Below are 19829 nucleotides of genomic sequence, written 5' to 3'. Positions count from 1 at the left end.
TCCATCATGAGGTCCCTGAAATAGCATGGAATATTTCTAATAAAGCACTGCACCAAAAAAAAGAAAAGAAAAAGAAAATGAAGATGCAGCTGCATCAGCAGAATGTTTTTGTTGTGCATATTTGGAACCAGGAATTTTAAAAGGAACAACTGACTTGTTCAGTATATTCGTGAAGAGGTGTTCAAGCTGAGCGTGCGAAGCAGATCCTTTTAATGTATAAATAATAGATAAGGCATGATTTTTTATGTATCTATAAATATATAAAGATGATATAAAGTTATATTCTTATATTTCACTTATCATTTATTGCCATTTTTGACAGGTAAAGAAACTTTCTTTATCCATCTTGTATTTTTTTCCTTTGTTTCAATATGCATTTTACAGTGGAAAACCAAAAGAAAGTGTTTTGAGGTCTAAAGCCTGGCTATTGTCTCAAATTTTACTTCTTAATACCTTAAACTAAACTGCTTCCCATTCTGATCAGTTGAAGAACCTCTAGATGATTCTGTAGGAGGTGAGCACATGGGCTGACATCTTTGCTTGTCAGTTTGCAAGTGCTTTCCTTCATTTTCTTTCAAAGGGATGTTTTACTTTTTACTGTATTTAGCTTGTGTTCTGTGTATGTATTTTTCAATGTTTATGGAAGTCTTCAAAAGTGGTAGTTAAGCAACTTTCCTGAAGGCTACACCATTAGGAGAAGTCACAGAATGTGTAATGAAGTGATATATTCTGGTTTTAATTTCACAGTGGAAGTGAATATTGGGAAATATTTAATTCAGTTGAACTTGAAAGAGAAGTATTTGATAAGTAATTTTGATGAGTGTATGTATGTCTGATTCTACATTTGAATCAAAACTTCAAGAATGAAAACAGAGGATTTTTGTAACAATGTAGGAGGTTACAAACCAGAATAAATGTAGCGCTTTTTAAACAAAAAGGCATTAAAGCCTAAATCCTACAACAGATTTTATGTTCTAAGGCTTTCTGCTGAAAGTTTAAGCTTGTGCTCACATCCTTCCATCCTACTCGACTTCCATCTCTGTGTCAGTGGAGGTTTATAGGAGGTGGGATTTCCCACTTGATATAAACATTTATACTTCTCTGAAATTGTCTAAAACCTTCAGGTGAAATATGAAGGAACTCAATTGAATGAACAGAAGAGTCATTCTGAGATATTAACAAAATATTTGGGTTTTGTTGGAGAAACAAAGGAAGTAAATTAGAGGGAAATTTGAAGTTTCAGGTTTGTTGTACTCCTTAAGTGATAGGGTTTCTAGTGGGAAATAGTTGTTGTTTCAAAGTGTTCATCTGCTCCTTTTGCTGTTTCTGTCTCCTTCTGGACTTGAAAGAGTGGACGTGGGGTGATTAGGTGAATTTCTAAAACAAGCATTTCTCACATTATAATGAAAAGAAAACTTCAGAAGTTCAAGGGAAATCTGTTGTAAGGCATTTGACATAATAGAATGAACAATTTTTAATTTGAGTGTAACTCCAAAATACTGAAAGAAATAGTTTTCAGTTAAAACAGAGTAATATCAAGTAATGAGAATAAATTAATTTTATCTACCTGGATAAAATTCTTCAGGTACCTCCATACACAACTGTGAACTTCTCACTTTTACTTGCCATTTCAAATAGTTCTGTTGTTCACATTCATTGTGAAAGCACTTTTTTTTCTTTTTTGAACCTGAAGTTCAACATAAATACTGGAAAATTAAGCAGATAAATGTAAAATATGCATCTATTTAGTAAAATACAATGTATAAGTTCATAACCGTAACTAGCTTAATTTGCAAAGTTGTATTATTATTTTATTGTATTATTTTACTAATAGGAGTTGTTTTACTGTAGGAGTTATAAGAAATAGCATGCAAAATGAAGTTTTAGTTTTGCACTAACTGAAAGCAACATGCATTAAATTAATGAAAAATGATGAAATCATTTTATTTTTAATTACAGTGGGTTTTTTGTTTCTTTATATAAGGTACCAGTATTTTTTGCAAATTAAACAGGACATTCTTACTGGAAGGTAAGACATTTTTGTTTTGTTAAACATTAAATACAACTTTTGAGGAAAAAGTTAATGGTTAGGGATTTTACCTTCAAAAATTAAAATATTTTAAAATTACCATTTATGCAAGTACAACTGTTTGTAATAATTACCTGTGCAATTTGTTCATAGACTATGAAAGATTATGCTTTTCAAAAGAACCAAATTTCATGTGACATCTGTAATTTTATTTATTTATTATTTTAAAAATTAAACAGGTTGCCCTGTCCTTACAATACTGCTACTCTTCTGGCTTCCTATGCTGTTCAGTGTAAGTATCATAGATATTCACATACAAATTAGTACTGAAAGATATAAGAAGTAGTATTGATTAATTTCTGAAGAATATATTTTGTATAGCATTTTATTGCAATGATTGCAGGCGTAATATTACTTCTCTCGTTATTAAGGAATATATGTGATTGGTTTTATTCCCATGTTTTGCTGAATTATATGTGGAAAAACCACTTGTAATGCTCTCTGCTTTCCTTCTTTAAACCCCTGAAGGTAAAAAACAAACATATAAACCTCTTCTCCATATTCTGAAGTGAACCTCCAAATAGTTGTGGAAGATAGAATTCTAATAATATTTAGCTAAAAGTTCAATATCTGCATTGTCACTTTTAAGGCATCCAGTGAGTAGATAAGTCGTGAAGACTGATATTTAATCCTCTCCCTCTCTCCCCATTTTCCTCAATAAACTTAAATCGTTCAGTGGAAAAAAGGAAACAAACCCACAACAGCACTTAGTTCTTGAAATTTGTGATTGCCAGAAATTCAGGATTATGAGCAATCCTGATACATCTGTCTATAGCCATATGTTTTTCTGCTATTAAGTATAAATATATCTACATTTAATACTGTGAATACTTTTTGCATATCAGAGAAGTAGTGTCCATGTAGAGATTTTCAGGGAAAAAAGGTGTGCTAATGTTAATGTAATGTTTTAAGCATAGTTTTGATAAGTAGTGACCTTTATCCCTATCAATCAATTGAGGAATTTTTCTTAAACGTAACTCCCAAACTCCAGCTACTTGGAAATAGCTGTATACTGCAAGGGTTGCATGCTGTAGGGATTTGCCTTGGAAGAGATGAAGTATTTGATAATGAAGCAGGCTCTATGAAAAGTTTATAACCTGCTAAGCTTTTTAGTGTGCAGTATGTCTGTTTTTCAAATATTGCAGAAGTGGTGGATATGCACAGTGTGTTGGAGTTACAAGCTGCCCTTAAATTCTTCAGTGTGCAGACCTCTGTTTAATGTTTTTTTGTACATGCCTATTACTAAACTCTCTCTGGATTTAGCTCTTGGGATTTTTATAAATGTAGGTAAATAGCACATGTAGCTCTCAGACAGTCCTGTATTGTGTGTAGTGGATTTTAGCAAGGCATGCACTCAGTTTTGAAATCAGGCCCCATTTTCACTTGGAAATAATTTAAAATAAGATCTATTTCTTCTGATAAAAGTGCCCTAGATTTCTTTCCTACCCTTGCTTCCCCTGCGTGTCCTCCTATACTGTGGGTGCCTTCTTAGCCCTTGACAATTCTTTCATGGCACACAAAAAGTGTCATTAGGCCTGCCCAGGACCCTGCTTCATGTTGTGTTGCTGTGAACTTCCCAGTTCTCATGTTATGTTACTTAGCTGCCACTCTAGATCTGTTACATGGATTACAGCTATTTAAATGAGATTTTTTTTTGGGTTATAGTTAGCCCTGAAGCCTGTATTTTTAGCAAACGTTGCTGTTTGTATATTTTTCTGGTTTTCATTCTGATAATAAATGTGATTTTAATTTATTTCTTATAATTTTATGAAGGTGTTAGTCACAAATTATGTAAATGCCCTCTTTAGTAGCTTCAAGTAAAGTAGTTTCAATGTAGGTGTACATATGCATGCTTTCTTCCATACACACAGTTGAATGTGCAAAAAATATTTTTCTAATGCTTCTGATTATATTTTAGTACAGAATGAGTTGATGTAGTGTTAATATATGTTTGTCTGTGTAATCACGCGAAGACAAGCAAAGATAAAATACGAAAAAGCCCAAATATCTTGAAGTATATAAATGGTTACCTGCCACTATAACAGCATTTATGAATTTGTGTATGAAAAATTAAACACTTTATATACTTCTTTTTAAATGATCTCTATGGTTTTCAATGAGAATCTGTCTCTTTATTCAAATGGATTTTTGTTTGCTGTAGATGATAAAGTATGTGGGAGCAGACTCTTGTGAATTTGGGAGCATTACACAATGCCTAGTAAATTAGTGATAAACAATAACCTCTCTTTTTCATATTTTAGCCGAGCTGGGAGACTACAACCATTCAGAAAACTTGCCAGGCTACCTCTCAGACTATCCTTTCATCCCTAGCCAGCCTCAAGACTTTGAAAAAGAAATAGCAAAATTACATCAGCAGCACATGTAAGGATTTACAGCAGAAGATATTGACTGACTTGGTCAAATTCTGACTGCTGGTGCTGTGCTATTATATCAAAAATAATTATTTTGTCTTAAAGATTTCTGATGTTTTTTATTGTTTTTTTATTTTGTTTGCTTGGGTTTGTTTCTTTAAGAGTATGTTTTGTGGTGGTTTTCTTGTTTGTTTTTTTGGTAGACTATAACAAGTACTATTGATAGACTTCACAGATAGAATATCTGTGACAGAATGACTGGTAAAATAAATGAAAGCATTAACATGTTAAAGGTAGACTGAGAACAGTATTTGTGTGTATTACATAGGATATTAACTTAGCAGAATATAAGTTCTTTGAGATTTTTGGTCTTTGAGAATGCTCTGTGCATAAAGGCTTTGTTGTACTGGTGCTCTCACCAGTAAACAAGAGTTACTTTAGAAGTAACAAAGTCCTTTTCTTCAATATCTGCTCTTTCCTGTAATGTGTACCCTTTTACTGAAGAGGAAAAGGCAGTAAAGCAATGGAAAATGTTTTTTCCAGAATGTAGCATTATGATATTTTTTCAGCAATGATTTGTTGGTATTTTTTAACTCAAGTGCTTTTGTTACACTTAAATTTAACAAAATATAAACTATATTTACAAAAATATTTACTTAATTGGGGCATGTTATTGGCTTTAGAAACTACTGAATATTATGTTACATTTCAGTCAATGGCTTATCAAATTCTGTTGGGTAGGGTAAAGAAATTAAAGTGGTAATTTAACCTTTAAAGGAGAGCCTTGGAGAGAGATTGCTTTTACTAATAAGTAGAGGCTAAAGAAGTACTTTCTGGATTCTGGAGCTCAACAGATATTTAAATGATACAGTGTGTCAGAAAAAAAAAAGCAAATTCAGATTTAAGGGTGGAGTAGTAAAATGAATGCAAATTTTCTGTTTGAGCTCACTAGAGAGGCTAATTTAGCTTCTTTCTTTCAGAGGTTTGTCTCCTGCAGAAGCAGAGTTTAATTATCTCAATACAGCACGTACCTTAGAACTTTATGGAGTTGAATTGCACTATGCAAGGGTAAGTTTGGATGAACTGATATTGTCACGCAAATGTGGATTCCTCTGAGATTTATGGGGAAAAAAATATTTATTGTCAGCCTTTTTTGGCTGCTACATGCAAGAGAAGAAAATAGCATTATCTTACTAGGTGCCTAACTGTGGTTTACCAATTTCAGTAGGCACTATTTCACTTGGGTTGAGGATATTGCTTTGCTTAAATGAAGCTTAGTTATACATGTAATACTAAGGTTAAGCCTTATTGGCCTTAGTGCCACTTACTTTGGTCACTGGTGATTCAGAAAAATGTACTTGTTGAACAGACTTTTGATTTGAAGGATCTATCAGCTTTGAAAAAAATATTTAATGTGGTTCTGATTATAACCAAATCAGAAAACATTATCATGATATAATATGAACTGTTAATATAAGATGACTGTAATAATTCGATATGGTGTCAGTTTTACCCAGTAAAGCAAGTAGCTCGAGGTCTCGACTCACGTCATCTTAAGCTGTCAGTACAGTGCTACCATTTCTGCAAAGCCTCTGAATATAATTATTTTTAATAACTAAGACACCTCTGGTCTTTAAACATTCTTGTCCTACTCCCTGAGGTTAGAGAAACTTGAGGTAAAATTTTAAATGTATCCCCCTTCACTGCTCTCTGTATCCTGCTGTTGTGCTCATCTTAAGAGATCTGTAGCAAGTGTTTCATTCGAGTGAAAAGGTATTTGAGGAATAATGTGCTATTTAAATATGCTTATAATATTGTTTGTTTTAGAATCTCAACTCTCTGTGTTCTGAGATTGCAATTTCTTTTCAGGTAGGAATTTAAGTTGCTGGTTGTTTTTAGTGTAGCAATTGTGAAGCCAGTCTGTTAGTGCTGTTGTTCTTAATGAGCTGCTGGAATATTCTATATTGTGTATTTCTTCAAAGTTGGTGGAAGACAGAAGATGTAACTTAAAATTCTTTAGTAGCTTTTAAAAAACTTGGAAAAAAATCTGGGCTTGTCCTAATTACAATTAATAATTTAGTTCTTAAAACACATTTCCTTCCATGTTAATTGAGATCTGTTTTACTGTGGTATTTGTGTATTGAGAGAAATGAGAATGAATATGTATGAGATCTCAAAGATATTTGTATTATTCTTAAGTAATTTTTTCTTTTCTTAGGATCAGAGTAACAATGAAATAATGATTGGAGTGATGTCAGGTGGAATACTAATTTTTAAGAACAGAGTACGAATTAACACCTTTCAGTGGTAAGGACAACTCTTGAATATTTTTGTCTGATATTTCAAAACATAATTTTACCATTGTCGACATCACACACTTCAGAAAAGACTGAAATGTAGTTGTAGCATACCAGTTTGAAATTATTTACCTCATGTTGTGGTATGGTAACTGTATGATAGGATTATTCTCTTGTTCTGCATGCTGTCCTGTTAAAGGGTTGTGATGCAAACTAATAGTGAATTTGAATAATTTTTTTCTTCAGGAGCTTGCAAGGATACTTTATGTTTAATGAAGTATTGCAGCCAGGGTCAGTGTTATCATCTAGCACTCAGTCTTCAAAGAAACAGCTGAACTTAAAAATATTAACTTGGAGAGTGATTGCTCTTGTGCTCTGTGTGTGCTAAATTTAATGTATGTATGATACCTGTGGAAAAATAAAGTGGAGCAATGACGTCTCTTAAACCATAGATAAAGTATTTGCATGATAAGGATCAGAAGTGCATTTATTACAGAAAATCATGTCATTTATTTCTGATAACTAAAATAGTTTTCAAACCTGTTCTGTAAACGTAGAGTTATCCTTGATCTTCTTGTCCTTTATTGATAAAAGGAGAAAGACAAGAGAAATACTGTTCTGCACTATAGCTTCTGTAGTGCTCTATGGAAGTGTTCTATAACTTCTATAGTGCTCTGCGAAAGTTGTCACCTTCCCCAGTGCTTTTTTTAGTTCCCTCGGGAGTAACCTTCCCGTTCTTTCCTTTGCCAACTTGAAATCCGCTTTGACAGCCTTTCTTATGATATAAGTGTTTGAGTATGCTCTAAGAGCATTCTGAGTGAGTGAAGTCAAATGTATAAAATTATCATAATAGACATTAGTTTACCAGGGACAAAAGCTGTTCATTCTAGGAAAATTATGAAAAGGTTTTTGCATTTTCATTTGCTGCTGATGTGTGTGCTTGGGCAATGCAGCACTGGACTTCTATGAAGCTCTCTCATCTTCATATAAAACAAATTAATTACCACAATTGAAACAAAAACATGAATTCAAACTGATTCAAAACTCCTTGGGGTTTTTTTTTTGTTTCCTGTTATCACAGGGTAAGATCCATTACCTATGATCAGTGACCTCTTTTCACTTAGTAAGTTCCCTTGTAGAGATTCAAGGTGTTAATCACAGTCTTGATCAGTCAAATGACTTTTTGAAATATTTTGCTTTTCCGTGATAAAATTAGTCTCAAGTTTTGTTTTAGGATGATCTGTGTGCTGTGGTTTACCATGTTGAAAAGTAGTGTGAACAGTAAAATTTTAGTAGATTTTCAGAAAGGAAGAATGAAGTGTTACCCACATTACCCATAAGTGTTATCCACAGCCAGATACAATTGAACTTGTTAAACATTTTGCCTGTAAGCATTCAAAGAAAAATAAGCCTGAGGCAATTACAGAACATGTAATTTTTCCAGTCTTTCTGGTTAACTGGGTAAATTAAAAGTGGATCTTGCTGTGATAAGTCTGGATTTACTATACTAGTCAGTCAGACTTGTCTTTATAATAGTGACATATTCTAAGAAAGGTACCGTTCATTTGCTGAGAGTCTTGAAGTTAGAGCCATTAGGGTTTAATTTCTGGGTTAAAGTTGCTGTATAAAGGCAATGCTATAATAATCAGGAAGGTTTTAAATCAGACTGCTTTTACTGCTATTATTTTTGGGAAAACAGTAATAGTAGAAACAGTTTCTATAAAACACACCAGTAAATTACTGAGTATGTACAATGTAAGTCATAATTAAGCTACATGTCTCTACTGGAAGTTAGAGGTTTCTGTGAACTCTGCTTCATGTTGTTCACATGCCAGGGATGTTGATCTAAATTTTTAGTATGGTTTTATGTGTGTGCAATTTGCCTAAACATTTCCTCTTTGTATTCAACCATATCAACTGACATCAGGGATATTAATTTCTTTCTGTGACTATAGTACCGACATAATTGGTCTTCACAAAATAAACCTCCAAAAACCTGACCTCCTCCTGCCCCTATTTCATTCTATTACAAGCTTTCTTTTGCTATTATTAAGGGTCTGAAATGTCCAGTTTTGGGCATTCTACAAGAAGGACATTGATGTGCTGGAGAGGATCCAAAGGTGGGCTACCAATCTAGTAAAGGATTTGGAGCACATCTCGTATGAGGAATGGCTGAGGGATCTGAAGCTGTTTAGCGTGGAGAAGAGAAGGCTCAAGGGATATCTTATTGCTCTCTACAACTACCTGAAAGGAAGTTGTAGCAAGACAGGAGTTGGTCTGTTCTCCCCAGTAACAAACAATAGAACAAGAGGAAACGGCCTCAAGTTGCACCAGGGGAGATTCAGGCTGGATCTGAGGAGGAATTTTTTTACTGAAAGGGTTGTCAGGCATTGGAATGGGCTGCTCAGGGAGGTGGTGAAGATTTAAGATTGCCTACTTCACTTCCTGTGCCCTAAAATACAGCTTACAAGGGATTTTGCCTACTAGAACTCTGAGCAAGCTGCAGTTTCTTCTCTTGAACTCCAGGGTGGTTTTGTCACTTGCATCCCTCTTCAACTGACTGATTCACTAGAAGGCTGTGCTGCCATTCAGCAGGATCTTGACCAGCTTGAGAGTTGGGCAGAGAGCCTCACGAGGTACAACAAGGACAAGTGCAGAATCCTGCACCTGGGGAGGAACAACCCCGTGTACCAGTACAGGCTGGGTGTTATGCTGCTGGAGAGCAGCTCCTCGGAGAGACCTGGGAGTCCTGGTTGATAATAAACTGAATATGATTCTATGAGTCTGTAACCTGATCTAGGCGGACCTGGTTTAGCAGGGGAGTTGGGCTGGGTGATCTCTAGAGGTCCTTTCTAACTCCTACCATTCTGTGATTCAAATCCCTCATGATCTTTGGCTTCAGCTTCTCACAGCTGCTGGAGTTCTCTTTGACTACCAAATCTGGACAATTCTTCCTTGGCCTTTCTACCAAGAACATCTTCCCTAGCTGACTAGTCTAGAACCTGTGTCATAGAAGTCTTGACTGAGAAGTTTGCTGGATTGCTCTCCTCGCAAGGTTTGGGGTGGTAAAATCCTTAGTGAGAACCGTCTCATGATATCATGAGACTTCTTCCATGCATTTGAGTATAGTCCTGACTTTAGACTAGGACTTTTGAGTATCTCTTTATTTAAAGAGATATATCTTATGATTTAGGACATATGGGATGACTGGAGAGCGGAAAATCATATCAGGAAAATGTTATTCGTTCCTGCCTGTTTGTACTCTTCCTTGGATATGCACCACGGCCAACAGAGAAACGAAACAAGCAATCGTGCCTTTTGCTTTGGCCAAGTATGAATGTTCTTATTTCATGACTAGTGGGATCTTAGCAGTGCACATGAACTCTCTCTTATCTGCTGTATTTTTTGAAAATAGGTGTGATTCAGCTTTGCTGAGTCATTTGAATGGTGACTCTTATGGGTTGAGGTAGACTTTGTTGGCTAATATTATAGTTTTGAATCTGTTCCAAATGGTTTCAGGCTTAAAAGGCATCTGACCTCATTGCTTAAATTATGGGGTGAGATTAAAAAGCAGAGTATATAGCTTTCATCCTTATCATTCTCCTTGAGCCTGTAAATCACCGAAGGCAGTAATTTCTTTAGCAGAAGATGGGAAAAAAGAGTAAAAGGTAGGGGAATGCTCTTACAGATGGAATAATTTTGATTTATTTTCAGATTTTCTGTTGTCATGCCATGCAAATCTGGTGTGTTCTAGAGCGTGTGCAGTTCCATTTTTAGAAAAGGTGTATACTAAAGTGCTTTTATAAATCCACTGTACCTTAAAATGTTAGAAAAATATTCATAAGATACTTCTAGTTAACTGCACTTTAAATATAAAACTTTATTTTTTCTGTGTTTTCCATAGCCAGACTGCTATAATCACTACTGTCTTATCTCATCCAGCAAATTTAAGACTCATCCTTAGTTATTCTTAAGGAATTGTTTGTCAGAGGAGGTGCTAAGAAAATTGCTGCATGGAATAATTTCAGTAGATAAGTTAGTCCCCTTTATAGTTCCTAATGCTTAAGAAACTAACTTTGATAGCAACAATTTGTTAAGAATTGAAAAAGAAAAAACATCTCAAGACAAAAACCTCAAAACAGCACAAAGTGACAGCTGCTGCTTTTTTGTTTGCCCCCCTAAAGCTACGAAAGAAAAAAGAAATAGGAAAAGATTTAAATAAGCATATTTGAAAGGCTAATATTCACAGACTCCTTCATGTTACTGGAGATAGGAACTCTCACCAAATCAGGACATCCAGGTTAGGTTCTTATTCTGAATAATCCCCTGGAGAAAAATGTTTCCATTTGATTTAGTTAAGGTAATTTCTGTATATAGATATCTAACTTAGGTGTCTGTTCATATTTTGCTTTTCATCCTTCCTAGTGTAGAGAGTTTTTTATTCAACAAGGTGATTCATATGCAAGTAGTAATTCCAGTCACTATCAAGTTTCCTGTATATTCTTCATGACTAAGCTTCTCTGAAAAAATTTAACACTTTCACTAACGTTAGTGGGTTTTTTTCAGTTGGGAGGTGATGTGTGGGGTCTGGTGGTTGTTGGAGTCGGCAGGTGACCGACTAATTTGTAGCTTTACCAAGCCAATATAATAACTTGAAATACAGGGACCACCAGAGAAAACAGTCCAGATTATTGTGGATGCTCTATATAAAACATATGGTGTAAAAGGTTAAGTGTAACCCCTGAAGAGTTTGCAGTGTAATTTCATGCAAGTTAACTGTGTGATCTATATTCTTTTCTGCTTTGAGTTTCTTGACAGTTGTCAGCAAAATATCCTCAGAGCAGGAAAGAATTAGAATTTAGTGTTCTTTAGTTTGCAGTATCTTGTTGTTCCTTTCCAATATCACAGAAGTTACTAGATTTTTTTTCTTGTTATTATTGTAACCTTGCTTTTGTTCTTAACTAAAATAATACTCCTGTTTATTTAATGGAATTACAGCCTGTCTTTTCCCATTTAGCATAACTAGCATTGCAGTGGCCATCCAAACCTGTCTGAAATTACTGTCAGCATCTCATATATTTCTAGATTACTTGCAAGACAAAAAGATCTCTAGACTGATATTTTAGACTGTGATCTTTCACATGTTTTCTTTTCCACACAGTATGACGAGGGACATGGTTTAGTGGTAGGCTTAGCAGTGTGAGGTTAGTGGTTGAACTTGATAGTCTTAAAGGTCTTTTGCAGCTGAAATGATTTTATGATTTCTGGTTTGGTTTGTATAACTTCATAAAGACTGACATCACAAGTCCTTATCTTTGTGCTTATATCTTGTCTTAGCTATTTTACTAAAACACATTTTAGTTATATTTAAAGAACCTAGAGAAAGAATGTCTTTCATCAGTCAGGTGAAGTTCAAAGTATTGTTTCATATTCTAGGGGATAATGAAAGCAGCCTCAGAAAAAGAGAACATCTGGTTGGAATGACCTGGGGATAGAATAGCTGTTTGGAACTGGGAAAAGATACTTAAATTAGCAACTGCCTTGGCTTTAGGATGGAAACAAATGAATTTGACAGATAACTTAAATGTATGGCTCATACATTGAAATTATGTGAGCTCTTTTATGTAAATCCTTGATATCTTTTTGTCATGGAAATGAAACGAAAATGTTATTTTTAGAAACTATGTTTTTAAATTTTTAGCCATGATTCAGTATATTGAGTGTTTAAATATTGTGGTTTTATTTTTCATTTAGGTTGAAGATTGTAAAAATTTCTTTTAAGTGCAAACAGTTTTTTATTCAACTTAGGAAAGAATTGGTGAGTACTTCCTGTAAATTTAATCTCACAAAAATAAGAGCAATACAATTTCTCTGCACTGCATATCTGCATTATACTGACTGATACAATGTTGACTCTTGCCTTTCAAAGTCCGGTTTCACCAACATTCTGGCTATTTCAGTTCTCAAATGGGCCATTACAATGCTTTACAAGACTTTTTTGGTTTGCCTTATTTTAGACTTGTTTAGTTTTACATTCGTATTCAGGAATTGTAACTTGCTTCTATAAGATGAATGTTGAAAAGGTTGAAAGTAAATCAATACTAAATTTAAATTTCAGAAGAAAACAGAATTAAGAGAGTGCTTAAGGCTGCTTCAGTTGTAGATGTACTTGTAAGTAAATATTTGATTAAAATATGCTGATTTATATTCTAATTCAGTAATACAAGTTGTTTTTATTATATTTAAACAGATGAGATAAGAATGTCTTTACAGTTGTAAATTACATACAGTAATTTTTCATGCCTGCTTCAGATTTGTTGAGGAAAATGTCAAAGCTTTAAGAATGTGTGTGTTTGACTGCTTGTGGTGTGTGTTTGCTACTCTGTCAAACACCACAGGACCACTACGTGTTTAATTCAGCAAGAAATGGATTGTTCCATGCTTCCAAGAGATTAGTCAAAAACCATCACAGACACATTGCTGTGGAAAGATGGAGGAATTAATTAAAAATATGATTATGTGGTTAACTCATGAGATTAGTTACAAGGTTTTGTGCACGTCTTACAGATGAAAGGATTTGAAGAGCTGAAACCCTGAAATGCTGACTAGATAAGAAAGATAAATTCAAGGTAGAAATGCATTCTGAGTATTCCAGATTTGGAGACAATGTGGTTAAACAAGAAAAAAGTTAAGGAGCAAACACCTATTACATCACACCAGGCTAATGGCTGGCAACAAAGACTAGTACTTGAAAACGGGAGTCAAACAGTGTCTCTCCAAAGTGGATCCTTTAAAATGAAGCCCAGGAGTTAGCAGTTTTCACAAATGGAACTATGTGACCACATGCAAACACATCATTGTGTGTTAGTTGGCAGGAGAAATGTAACCTGTATGGTTGGAGCAGTGCAAATAGCTATCAGTTGAGAGGTACAAGAAATTATATGTACAAATAAATTAAGTGTGGCTATTACACAAAATAAACCAGAATATCTGTCAACCAGAGCAGACATCATGCAAGGTGAGCAGAAAAAGAACAATGACAGCAAAAAAAAAAAAGGGGGGGGGGGGTTGAGGAGAGGTAACATTTCATCTCAGTGACATGGCTAAGTCTTAATACTTTACAGGAGCTGTGGGCTAGTTCTCATAGGCAAATTCATCTCTGACAGCCCAGAGGCCAAATTATATCTTGCTACCAGGGAGTGTAACTTCCGTTACTGTTGCTGAAATGTTGTCTTTAGATCTGAGATGAGAATTTGAGGTTTTATTTGGAATTGAGAAATTATGAACCACACTTGTTCTCTGGATTAGAACTTGAGGAAAAGACTAGTAGCAATAGTTCAGGACTTTGAAGATTAGGATGCCTAGGTAAAAAATGAGATTGGATGCTATACTTGAGTGTTTTCACTATTTTCTGCAGAAAAAAAATCTGCATGTAATTGAAAGTGATACAAAGATAGCTTTCTCAACTTGTTTTCTGTTGATTTGTAATACTCTGCATATTGTTACTTGCACAAGAATTTAGTGTAACTAAGGTAATTTCTGAGGTATTGTACCCAAGCAAACAAATTGAAAAGCCTCATACCGATTTTCTTTAAACTCCAGGTATCAGATGAGAACTGATGGCAAGAACTTAATTTTCATTCATTCCAAGTCATGCATATTTTAAGATCAAAGCTCAAATTTGGCTTCCAAAGAAAGCATACTTAAACTAATTTTTTATTCAAATCTAATATTAACGTTATTTCCAAAGTTGCCTTTTCAGAGTAGACTCTCCTATGTTCACCTTCAGTTAGATTAAAAGAGTTTATTTTCTGTTTCATAACCAAAGCTAATCATTAGACTTCCTCTTTAGTAACCAGACACATCCAAAGGATGATACATGTTGTGTGAATTGAAAGTAGGATTTTAGGATGGATTAAGTTACTTTCCGGTGATACTTGCTTACTTTTACTTTCACTCCCATTAACAATAAAGGCAGCCTAAATGACTCTTTTTAGGCAGCAGAAACTAGGTGAAGTGACTCAGTGATTGCACATTTGGTATGTAAAGTATCTCCGGTCTAGTGCTTTGAATGTATATTTGAAAGCACTGATTTACGATATGGCAGTGCAAATACGTTCATCATATGCTGATGATGTGTTTCAGGGTTATGTGTAAATATATAACAAAAAGTACAGCTGAGCAACCATATTTATTTGGATGCAAAGTTGAGATGCTATAGGGTATTAGATTAGTGGACTTGGGAGAGGAATTTTCTAGCATTAACGTTTTCCAAACTGGGGTACCTATGCTTTTAGGTAGTCTGCAATAGGTAGTTTCCAAATGCTGCTAGTGAGTGTTGAGAGGTTTTAATTGCAAGTGTCCTCAAAAGTACAAATGCTTTATCTTTCAATCGCCTATTAAATTTATTCCCTGACTTGGCGTTGCTTAGAGGCATCAAGTAAAGAATTATTTGCCTACTTTTAATAGATGGTATCTCTGTTTAAATAAACCACTTAAAGGAAATCAGATGAAACAATTTAATGTTGAAGTTATTTCTTGAATCTTGAATGGAAGCTAGTTGTATATTCTGACAATTATATAGCATCTACTGGAGTGGATTTTCTTTCCATTGTTTCTTTTTGATTTTGTGGGGAGAAAAGAAAGTTATGACTTTTTCATCTGACATTAGAAGCTCCCTGAGCCATAACTTCAATCATAGAATGGTAAAGGTTGGAAGGTTTTTTCACCATACTTTAATTTGTTCTGCTGCTTCCCTTGTGTACTTTGAAGCTGAGAAAAACTTGATATTTTCATTTTTCAAAATGTTTCCTCAAGTTTCTCTGGTTTTAGGTAGTTGCCCCCTTGGCTGTTGTTATGTCAATAGTCAAGGCTGTCCAGAGTACTTCAGTGGTCTTGATTCTTCAACAGACAAACAAGGTTTTGGGCATGTTCTCTTGTGCTTTTAGAGCCAGTGAAAAAATGATTGAGCCTGTAACAAAACAGTATCAAGATTTTTTTCCATGACCAAAACAAGATTTCAGTGAGGAGCCAAAATAATTTTTTTTCTTTAAATTATATATTATGTATCTGAAAATTTTGCTTTGAATTTTTTCTTCTTACTTTTAGAAAGAGCTTGGGCTAGAATCTGAAGATGATATTATGGGCTTATCTGCCCAAGTGCATATTTGATCTTAAGGAACGCTGGCATTCATTAGATGCCTAATTGATTGTTGCTTAATCTGATTGATGCTTCTGCTCTTGGATTTTTGTGTAAAGAGGAAATACTTTTAGCACAACCTGTGTTGCATTTAAGTTTCTACAGGACTCTTTTCTGCTCTTTCTGGCATATCTGATGTTTCTGGAGCATTTGTCTCTTAGAAAGTGAAAGTCTTTTTGTGTCTCTCGGAGACGGAGTAGGGAATTTTTTGCATTGCTCTGGGATTTTTCTTTGTTTAGGCCAAGTCAGGAGAATATGTTTCTCAACCCATTTTCTCTCCTAGGCAGCAAGAGATCTGCTCTGAAGTCCCCCTTTCAGATCAGGCAAAGTTTGGTTTGAGTGAAGCTGCTATATACAAGAAGGGCACCAGCAGCTGTTCTGGGGTTTTTTGTTTGGGTATTTTTTTTGTCCTTTTAATAAAAGGTACCACTAACATGACTTAGACTTTACTTTGCCTTGTCTCTCCAGTGTTTCCTCTAGGATGCTATAGGTAGAACATTTGTAAGGTTATGATTTAAATTAACTTACATGGTGGTTTATGACTTGCCTGTAGTTTAATGCTTGAGCCCTGAGCCTCATCACCATTGTTGCATTCCAACTGCTTCATTCTTCTCCTGCTCCATAGCAAGTAGACCATTTTCCTCTCTCTAATAAGAACCATGGCCACAATTAGTAAGACAGCAATTTCAGAGCAGAAATCCAATTATGTCTCCCATAGGTAGTCCTCTAACACTGTCTCACAGACCTAAAACTCCAAAATACTTCTGTGTTTTTGTCATACCATATAGAGCATTCAGCATCCTCCTGGAGCTTTGTGCTGTAGAAATATTCTCATAGGCTGCAGTATAACCATTCCTGTTACTTCAGCCAGAAGCACTTAAAGTAACATGAACGTTTTACATGTTGCCTTGGAGTTTTGCACTGATAACACGTTGATTCAAGCCTACTATTTTCAGAGGAAATGGAGGTCATCTTATTCTAAATCCAGTTATCAGATAGCAATTGAACCAGGGCTTGCATCCCAGAATCATCAGCAAAGATGAATTTCAAGTGCCCAACTTATGTTTAGGTATTACAGAACCTGCAAGGTGGATATGAAAAGGATGGGTACACTTAAGAGTCAATGTCTTTACCTTAAAGATTGATTCCTAACTGTAATTGAGATGAAGGGTAGAGCTTGAGAATCAGTTCTCTCTGCACTGTAATGAAAGCTTTAGAAGCTATGAATAGAACTATTGTTAAGGTAACTTTAAAGCTCTAACACACCAAGTTCCTGTGAAAGTGTTGTTTTGCATTACAATTAAGCTGATCTAGCTGCAACTCCTTCTCATATAGACATACCAGCTACTCCTTCGTGCTTCATGCCTGATCTAGTGATCAGATGGTGGCATGAGAACAGGATCAGCTCTTTCTCCAGAATACAAACTAGAGGAAGCAGCAGGATTCCCCACCCCCCCCATAATTATGATGTTTTGAGTGACCAGGAACAGCTGGCAACACTTGGAAATTTAGAAAGCTTATTTTTTTTTGTAAATTAAAGTAAAATACCAGGTTTTAGTTTCTTACAGGTAAGTTACTGAATTTCATCACTAGATACTTAGAAGTTGCAGTTCTAAAATCTGTTTTGTTCTTTACTGTAAACTCATCATGCAACTGAAAGTACAGTGTCATTGCTAGGCGTTAGTCACTCTGACTTCCCAAATACAACCCTGGGAGGAGAGTTGCAGGTCTAAGCACCTGTATTTCAGCAGATCTAAAGATGAGCAGGCCAACAAAAGCTTAACTTGGGAAAGAGTTTAGTGCTAAGTGAAGACAGTTAAGGTGTACTAAATGTTGTAGAGGATGCAGTACTGTGAAGAGAAAGCAGAGTGCTGATGATGTTTTCTGACCTACAAAGGTTGTAATCAAGCTCCCTCAACAGGCAGACTAGCTTGACTTGCTTTGCAATTTTGCTTCTTTCCTTTACCAGGAACCTAATTAATCATGTAGAAATAGACATACTGGTTGTTCTTGAGATCAATACCTGTTTCTAATCTCTAATTGGCACATGTGCATGACAGTTCCTCCTCTGAACTGTAGTAATGTTCAAACAGGAAGGCATATTGCCTGTGAGTTCTTGAATCACAGAAATTCTTTCAGTGTGGCTTGGATTCTACCTTTTGGGACCATTTCTTCACATCTAGACTTGTTTCAGTATCACTAAGCAGACTGTTACCCTTTGAGCAGACTTATTTAAAAATAAAACGGAATAAAAAAAATCCTTTAAAGACAACTTAGAGGTGTTTTAAAAGAGTTTATAATACATGCAGTTAATGTAGAATTAGAGAAACTTCAAAAACTATAATTAAAAGGCAATCCAAAGCTGACAATATTTGTCTTTTAAATCTAACTGGGAGGAATTTTTATCTGAAATACATTTTTCTTGGTTTTAGCACGAATCTAGAGAAACATTACTGGGATTCAATATGGTGAATTACCGAGCGTGTAAGAATTTGTGGAAAGCTTGTGTTGAACATCACACTTTCTTCCGTTTGGACAGACCACTCCCCCCTCAGAAGAACTTTTTTGCACATTATTTCACTTTGGGTTCCAAGTTCCGATACTGGTAAGTGCTGATTTGAAATACATGGGAAAGAACGTAAGAGAACAGATAACTCATCAATTAAAGTGGGGAGTTATTTAGAGTCTATATTAAAAGATGCCCCCCTTGTTGACCTCAGTTTTGAATGTTGTCAGTAATTTTCTAGGATAGCTTGAAAATATAATTATTGTGGTTGCTGTTGATCTAGTTCTCTGAGGTTGTCTCACAGGCTGCAGTTCTTTGCCTGCTTACCTGCTGGGTTGTCTTTATCTTATAAATGCTGTCTCAGAACCTCAAGAGTCTTTGACCTGGTGGTTTTGAGAACTGATGGCTCTCAGATCATGTGTGCAACAACAGCAACAAAACAGACCTACGTAAAGATCAAATAAAAATCAGTGAAGAGAAGCTTGTACAAGTAAAGCCTACTTAAGTTAGATGTATGCAAATAAGAGCTGGGTGAAGACAAAAGACATACATATTTTTCACCAAAACCAGAAGTTTAGAAAAAAAGGACAAAATTAAATCTGTAACTTTTAAGGATGAAGCTAGAAAACACAATAACAGACAATTTCTGTTACATTTGTGAATTGTATCAAGAGAAGAGTAATTCAATGGATGATTTTTTTTATACCAGCCTTTTTTTGACCAGCATTTGCAGCACCCATTTGAGAAACAGCATTCTGTGATCCTGAACAGTGTTTGAGGCTTGCTTCAATGTTGTAATGAGTTTGGGGGAGCTTTTTCATTCCTGTAAAGATTTTGAATTTGAATCATTGTGGTTACTATTACAGAATAGCTCTTTGATGATGACATTCAACTTATGTTAATGTGAGATAAAAAGGGAAACTGCATAAAAATGAAGGAGGTCATTAAAGTTAATGGAGCAGCCAAAAGGCTAGAATTTCTGAAAATAGTTTGAGAGATTGTTTAGAGACAGCATAATAGTAGTAACACATGGGACACAGGAGAGGTTAAGGACTGAGGCTTGTTTGGTGGAGAGGGAGTTGAGGGGGGAATTTTGGAGTGAGCCCAAAGTGAAGGGCAGTGTCAGAAATGATGGAGCCAAACTTGTACTGGTAATGACAGGTGATAGAATAAGAGGCAACAGCTACAGATTTCACCTTGAAGATTATAGTTGGAGAAAATGTTGGGGTTTTTGTTTTTATTGCGAGAATAGTGCAGTACTAGAACAAGTTAACTAGAGATCTTGTGGGATCTTTGGAGGCTGTCAAAACTTGGTTTAACAAAGCCATGGACAGACATGACTTACTGTTAGAAGGAGGTTGGACTA

At 35.2% G+C, this 19829-nt stretch overlaps 1 protein-coding gene across 4 annotated transcripts in view; it reads left to right on the top strand.

Annotated features, from left to right (window-relative positions):
* PTPN4 (protein tyrosine phosphatase non-receptor type 4) overlaps nt 1-19829 on the top strand; it is a 109994-nt gene that overhangs the window by 52236 nt on the left and 37929 nt on the right. For all 4 annotated transcript variants that reach the window (XM_062004540.1, XM_062004538.1, XM_062004539.1 and 1 more), the window contains 7 exons: nt 1985-2029; nt 2269-2321; nt 4351-4471; nt 5442-5529; nt 6680-6768; nt 12513-12576; nt 18390-18562. In XM_062004540.1, the coding sequence (XP_061860524.1) occupies nt 1985-2029; nt 2269-2321; nt 4351-4471; nt 5442-5529; nt 6680-6768; nt 12513-12576; nt 18390-18562 (633 nt within the window). The remainder of the gene's footprint in view (nt 1-1984; nt 2030-2268; nt 2322-4350; nt 4472-5441; nt 5530-6679; nt 6769-12512; nt 12577-18389; nt 18563-19829) is intronic.

Source organism: Colius striatus, chromosome 11 (genome assembly GCF_028858725.1).
Source record: "Colius striatus isolate bColStr4 chromosome 11, bColStr4.1.hap1, whole genome shotgun sequence".
Classification (NCBI taxonomy): domain Eukaryota; kingdom Metazoa; phylum Chordata; class Aves; order Coliiformes; family Coliidae; genus Colius; species Colius striatus.
The sequence above is the reverse complement of the archived record's forward strand: the minus strand, read 5'-3'. Positions and strand labels throughout refer to the sequence as shown.